The 6777-nt window shown below is 33.7% G+C and overlaps 1 protein-coding gene across 3 annotated transcripts in view; it reads right to left on the bottom strand.

Moving 5' to 3' along the window:
• Nucleotides 1-2169: 2169 nt before the first annotated feature.
• Nucleotides 2170-6777, bottom strand: part of sgcd (sarcoglycan, delta (dystrophin-associated glycoprotein)) — a 513027-nt gene continuing 508419 nt past the window's right edge. For all 3 annotated transcript variants that reach the window (XM_016539390.1, XM_016539388.1, XM_016539389.1), the window contains exon 8: nt 2170-2791. In XM_016539390.1, the coding sequence (XP_016394876.1) occupies nt 2618-2791 (174 nt within the window). In that variant the 3' untranslated portion in view covers nt 2170-2617. The remainder of the gene's footprint in view (nt 2792-6777) is intronic.

Genomic DNA, 6777 nt, shown 5'->3' with positions numbered 1-6777 from the left:
CACACACACACACACACACACACACACACAAAACATACACCACATCAAGTGTCAGATTCTCCTGAAAAATCAAAAGAGAATGAATATGATTAAGCCCTTCTGTGATGCGGTGTTGTTCCCTACAGAGTCTCTGTGTTCCTGTCTCTTTTCTTGTCTGTATTCCTGTCTCTGTACCCATAGCATTTAGTATGTTAATAGGATGTCAACAATTGCTAGGGGCTTCAGCTTTTATAACACAATGCTGTCACTCCAAATTAATTCAGATTTAGTGGGCAACTGGCAATGAATACAGTGAGAATCTGATTTTTTTTCATATTTCAGAGAAATATTACCAATTGGAGTGTAAAATGTAATTACACAGTAGAGAAGATTCAGTGTTTCACAGGGTCAGTTGAGATCTACATTAAAAACAACTTTAATGTCAATAACTTTTTTGCATTCTGGCATACAGTGTATATGTACATTGTTGTTCAAAGTTTGAGGAGGTTTACTTCAGCAATAATAATACTTCAGCAATAAATGACTTAATACAATAATGATTAAAAAAGTTAAAAATAATTAGGCAAGGATTAATTATTGATCAAAAGTAACAGTAAAGATTAATAAACATTTTTATTATTACAAAATATTTATATTTTAAATAAATGCTGTTCTTTTGAAATTTTTATTCATCACAGATTCCTGAAAAAACGTATCATGATTTCCACAAATGTTTTAAGCAGCACAACCCTATCAACATTGATAATAATATGAAATGTTCATTGATTTATAAAGGGTAATGTGACAGTGAAGACTGGAATAATACCTGCTGAAAATTCAGCATTGCCATCACTGGAATAATTACATTTTAATGGATATTAATATAGAAAATCGTTATTTTAAATGGTAATAATATTTCCTTATCTTCCTTTATTGTATTTTGGGTAACACTTTCTATGAAGCCCATATTTATAACACATTATAAGGGTATTCTTAAGGCATTATAATGAATGCATAATGCATTATAAAAGACCTTATAATATGTTATATCATCTTATAAATAATAATAACAACAATTATAATACATTATAAGGGTATTCTTAAGGCATTATAATGAATGCATAATGCATTATAAAAGACCTTATAATATGTTATATCATCTTATAAATAATAATAACAACAATTATAATACATTATAATGCTTACGCATTTGTGGTTATGTTTTAAGATTGACTATTTATAACACACAATGAACACCATATAAAATCTATTTTTATATTTATAATGGACTATATATCTTGACATTGTTTATTTAAGATCTGTTAAGTGGATGCAACATGTTCACTGTGTGTTATAAATCATCATACTCTTAAAAGCTATAACCACAAATAAGTAAATATTATAAAACATTAAAACTTTTTGGTCCCCTTCTCTTAAGATGATATAACATATTATAAGGGTTTTTATAATGCATTATGCATTCATTATAATGCCTTAAGAATACCCTTATAATGTATTATAAATATGGGCTTCATAGAAAGTGTTACCGTATTTTTAAACAAATAAATGCAGCTTGCTGAGACTTCGTTCAAAAACATTAAACAATCTTACAGACCCCGCACTTTGAACAGTATAGTGTATATATGCATAAAAACAATCTTGGGAATTGGGAAGTGAGAACATTCAATTCCTTCATTTTCAACAGTTTCTTGTTATATACAACATAATGACAGCTTTTCTTTTTGGTTTGGATGTCTCTGGTTTGTTTAGCACATTTTAGTGTTAAATTATACAATAAGAACAAAATTCAGATTTAACTCACCCAAAAACATTAAAAACATCCACACATCAAGGAAGTGTTTCTTCCAATTTCAACTTTTCCTCATTGTATGCCAAGCCAATAACAAACTTTGAAACAAAATCTGACATATCCTCTTCTCTTGAAACAAAATCCAAAATATTCTCTTCTCTTTTCCAAATTAAAGCAGAAATCAGCACATAATGTGAGTTTGAGATCACTGGTTTCTCAACTTTTTTATGCAATTAAGCTGCATAACAATGTTGTAAATTTTGTGGGAGCAAAAGGCAAGTAACTTACATGCAAGTCTCCTTGTATAAATAAAAGTCAGTGGGGTGTGCTTCTTGCCACGAGTGCATTGAATTAAGGCACAGGCACTGTTCTCCTTTTTGAACAGAGTGGGTGTATGGATTTTATCTCAGTGTAAGCATAGTTTGGGTATAGGTGATCACCGTCATGAGAGGCATCCCAGATTGAGGACTGTAGATGAAGACCTTTAATAATAATACAATTTAAAAAAAAAAAAAAAAGAAGAAAACTGTCATATTTATGTGGTGTACACAAGATAAAGCACCCATGGTACTTTCCTCAGCAAAAAAAACAAAAAACAAAATTGAATCTGATGAGTAAAAGCAAGGTCGGAATGGTGACTGTCGAATGGTTTTCTGGTGATCACCTTAAAAGTTTCTCGTTCAAACATTGTTTTACGAAGTATTTTCATTAATCTTGAGGAAGTCCTTTTCAGTTCTTGTCAACATTGAATTCTTCAAGAGGAACAAGTCCTCTGTATCTGTGACTGTGTCTGTCCGTGTGTGTGTGTGGAAGGGTTTTTGTGAGTATCTAGAGGCATAAGTTGCTGCTGATCTGGCAAGTGGAGCCAGTTCCTGCTTGTGATAAGAAGAGTTTTCCATTGGGACAGACACACACCTCAAAGACAGTCTGTCTAGTTCCAGAGGGGGAGGTTTTTCCCTCTGGCAGACGTAGGAGCTTGATTTTCCTGGCATCCAAGCTGATCTAAAGAGAGAAGGGAGGAGGGTTTAAAATTTCTTTCATTGTTTCATATTATAGCTACCTTATATAAACGATCCTTCAAATATTTTATGCTACTTTTCATGAAAACACACAATATGTACAACCTCCAGGGCTTTTTTTTCTTTCATTCATTCATTCATTCATTCATTCATTCTCAACCCTGTTACTAAAACTTGGGACACGCGTCTAAAAGTGTGATTTTCATTTCTATAAACATTTACATCAACATCAAAATTAAATAATACTAATCTAGTTTGAGACCTTACAAAAATAATTTCTGTAAATAATAATAAAAAATAATAAAAAAATAAAATGTGGTGGGGGTGACTGCAACCAATTTTTTTTACTGTTTTTAAAAAATGAATGTTTTTAGTAGTAATAAAATTAGTAATAAAACTAATAAAAACAAAATTAGTAATAACATGTAGTAATACAATTATTACAAATAATTACAAATATTTTACAGCAATGAACTGAATAGTAATTCAATAGATTTTCAAAATTATGTTGAGATGATTTTATAACATTGGTACATATGACTTAAATTGCTGGATAGAACAGAGAAGGTCAAGACCTCTGAGGTTGACAGGCCAAAATCACTATTTAAAACTAACTACATTTCATGTTTGATTAATTTTGTTACATAATATATAATGAAATAGTTCTCACTACAAATAAAGACATGGGATTTTTAAAGTGATTTGATTCGAAAAGTGCCTTATACAGAGGTAAAGATTACTTGTAGGTTTATTTTCCTCTTATACCATCTAGAACTCTCAAACTGTAGATCCAAAAAGACCACAATTGTCATTTTATTGAACAAAATATCCCATCCCACAAGGTGTTCATCCAAAGTCAAGTCCTTTAACTTCCTACATCCAATCAATTGTAGCAGTTTCAGTGACATAAGCACTCCAGTAAATCTCGATTAGACATACTTTTAGGCCTTTCCCCGAGCTGAACCCATCTCATTTCTCACTTTCTATTTTTCATGGGACCCTTGAGAAAGCAAGTATTACCAAGGCTGAGAGTGGAGCTAGTGAAGGTATAAAAAGGTAAGAGGAGTCATTACTGACAGCCTCAAGGAAGCATTCCTGTCAAATGACCTGAAACACTTTTTAAGTAAGGGTCTCAGCTGACTTCCCCAGACATCTGCTACCAAGCAAATTTGAGTGAGGGAGCGCTTTTTTTCCCTCTGAGGTGGGTGATGCGCAAACCTCCACTCTAACTGAGGTGGAACTGTCAAGGGGGCGCTTGAGCTGGTGGAGGTGTCTTGTTTCTCCTGGTAAAAAGGAGCGACAAATGAAAGTGCATTTCATTTGGGTACTGGAGTGGAATATGTGACAGATGGGAGAAAGTCAAGAAAGCATAACCTGAAACTACGAGAGCTGATTCAAGCCTTGTCCCTTGTCCTCACTGAGAATGTTTATCTATCAATCTGCAAGTCAAGTCAAGTCAAGTTTATTTGTACAGCGCTTTTCATGATACAAATCATTGCAAAGCAACTTTACAGCAAATTAAGTTTCTATAATATTTAGTGGTAGCTTATCAGTGGGGACTGTCAGTTAATGTACATATGGCAGAAATGTACGGAAAAATCAATTAAAGACCTAATCAAACAGACGATGAACACTATTAACAGCAATTATTATTCTGTTAGCTTAGATCATTTAGAAGTTTCATCTGGTCTTGTTGAGATATATAGTTGAGTATCATCTGCATAACAGTGGAAGCTAATCCCGTATTTTCTAATAATATTACCAAGGGGCAACATGTATATTGCAAATAGCAGAGGACCTAGGACAGATCCTTGTGGCACTCCATATTTTACTGGTGATAATTGAGATGACTCCCCATTTAAATGAACAAGGTGGTAGCGATCGGACAGGTAGGATCTAACCCATCTTAAAGCCTGCCCTTGAATATCTGTATAGTTTTGTAATCGATCTATGAGTATGTCATGATCTATAGTGTCGAACGCAGCACTAAGATCAAGTAAAACTAGCAATGAGATACAGCCTTGGTCTGACGCAAGAAGCAAGTCATTTGTAATTTTAACAAGTGCAGTTTCTGTGCTATGGTGGGGCCTGAAACCTGACTGAAATTCTTGGAAAATTGGAAAAACCCAGGGGCATAGCAATTATTATAAATGGGGGACATGTCCCCCATCACTGTTGACTGCATTGAAATGCTGAAATGTCTGCATTAGTTAATACTTTTTTTGCGAGAAGGCAGGGATAATTGTAATACTTTGGTAATTTCTTTAAAATATTTTTCTACTTAAAGCTTTGAAATTCACAACTTTGATATGTAATTTTTAAGTACATTTTTAACTTAATCAAGTTGAACACAACTAAAATAGAAATACACAAAGCACTGACATTCTGTGTAATTGTAACATGGGTCTGTGATAATTGTAACAGTACTGTACAGTGCACAACATCCTCAAATACTAGGCATATTACACAATTATTAAGGACAGGCAATATCGTGACATCAAACTGTATGTAAACAAGTCAATGAGTATTTTTAAAATGCACAATAGCATCAGGAACAGGAACATTATTTATTTATTTTTTGGGGTAATACTGTCATGAAAACATAAAAACAACCAGAGGACAACCCCAAAAAGCATAGTTACTGAGTGTAACATGAGATAACTTTAAAAGTATTTAACTTATTTATTGCAAATGAAATTATGAGCTGATAATATGATATATGATAATATATATTAGTGTGCTCTGAAAATGTCCATTATATTAGGAGGATGATGAGAATTATCTTATATAGGCAAGATCATGTATGGAAGCACATTTCTGCCCAAAAGTACAAAAATTACAACAGGATTAAAATAAGAAATAAAGTCATACTATGAAATGTAAAGTCGCAATTTTGCCAAATAATGTTGCGGTTGTGAGATATAAAGATGCAATTATGACAAATAAAGTCATAATAACCATTTTATTTAATCTAAAGCAGAAAATGAACCTCCATAGCTTATAGTTATGCTTGTTGACCCTTAATCCTTAAAGAGCAGGTCATATGGGTTCACTGTCAACCCACTATTTCCTAAGAATGTGTTGATTAATGTAGACTGACGTTGTTCTAATTACTTCGTTTAATAATAAAGAATGTAGTGTAGCGCACGGACTTTAAAATCATTGTGAAATTGCTGTTTATTTTGCTGCACCGCCAGTTATAGGGTTAATGCGGGAGAGACGAGTGAGTTATGGCGCTTTTCCACTGCATGGTACGGCACGGTACGGCTCAGTACGGTTCACTTTTGGGGGGTTTCACACTGGGTACAGTACCTGGTACTTTTTTTAGTACCACCTCGGTTGGGGTTCCAAGCAAAAGTTGTTAATCAAAAAAGTATTGTCTCTCAAAAGAGAGAGTCGATTCTGAATCGCCTTAACGAGTCGTCATATTTTCTAATCTTTTGCCTGTTACTGGTATACGTCGCTGGGTAACACATTTGCATAATCCCCGCCTGCCCGCAAAATACAAACAGAGTCTGACCTGCCCACAAACACTTCCGCTAGTTAGTGTGTTTACATCATGTTGAGAAGACGCTGTGTTCAAGGATACCACAGAAATACAATTCAAACCTTTTGTTGTGTGCATGTCATTTTACCAAGGACTGCTTCTCTAATCTTGGCTTTTATCTTCGTTGGCTTCTTCTATCTTCTTAATTTGGACTAACAAGCTCTCCGAAGCACAACCTGTAAATACGATTGATACGTTATGCATATATTTTCAATTGAGTGCTCAAAATATCAAGTTTTTGTGCTAATATGTGATGTACACCTAGTGCAGCTTTACGTTTCCAGGTAAAGCTCGAAATTACTGTCTTACTGAAGTAGTTCAGATAATTCGCTGTGAACCCACTATTTCCTAAGAATGTGTCGATTAATGTAGACTGACGTTGTTCTAAATTCTTCATTTAATAATAAAGAATGTAGTGTAGC

The sequence above is a fragment of the Sinocyclocheilus rhinocerous genome, unplaced genomic scaffold (genome assembly GCF_001515625.1).
Source record: "Sinocyclocheilus rhinocerous isolate Xijiao unplaced genomic scaffold, SAMN03320098_v1.1 scaffold338, whole genome shotgun sequence".
Lineage (NCBI taxonomy): Eukaryota > Metazoa > Chordata > Actinopteri > Cypriniformes > Cyprinidae > Sinocyclocheilus > Sinocyclocheilus rhinocerous.
Note: the sequence above shows the minus strand (reverse complement) of the source record. Positions and strands in the feature narration are given on the sequence as shown.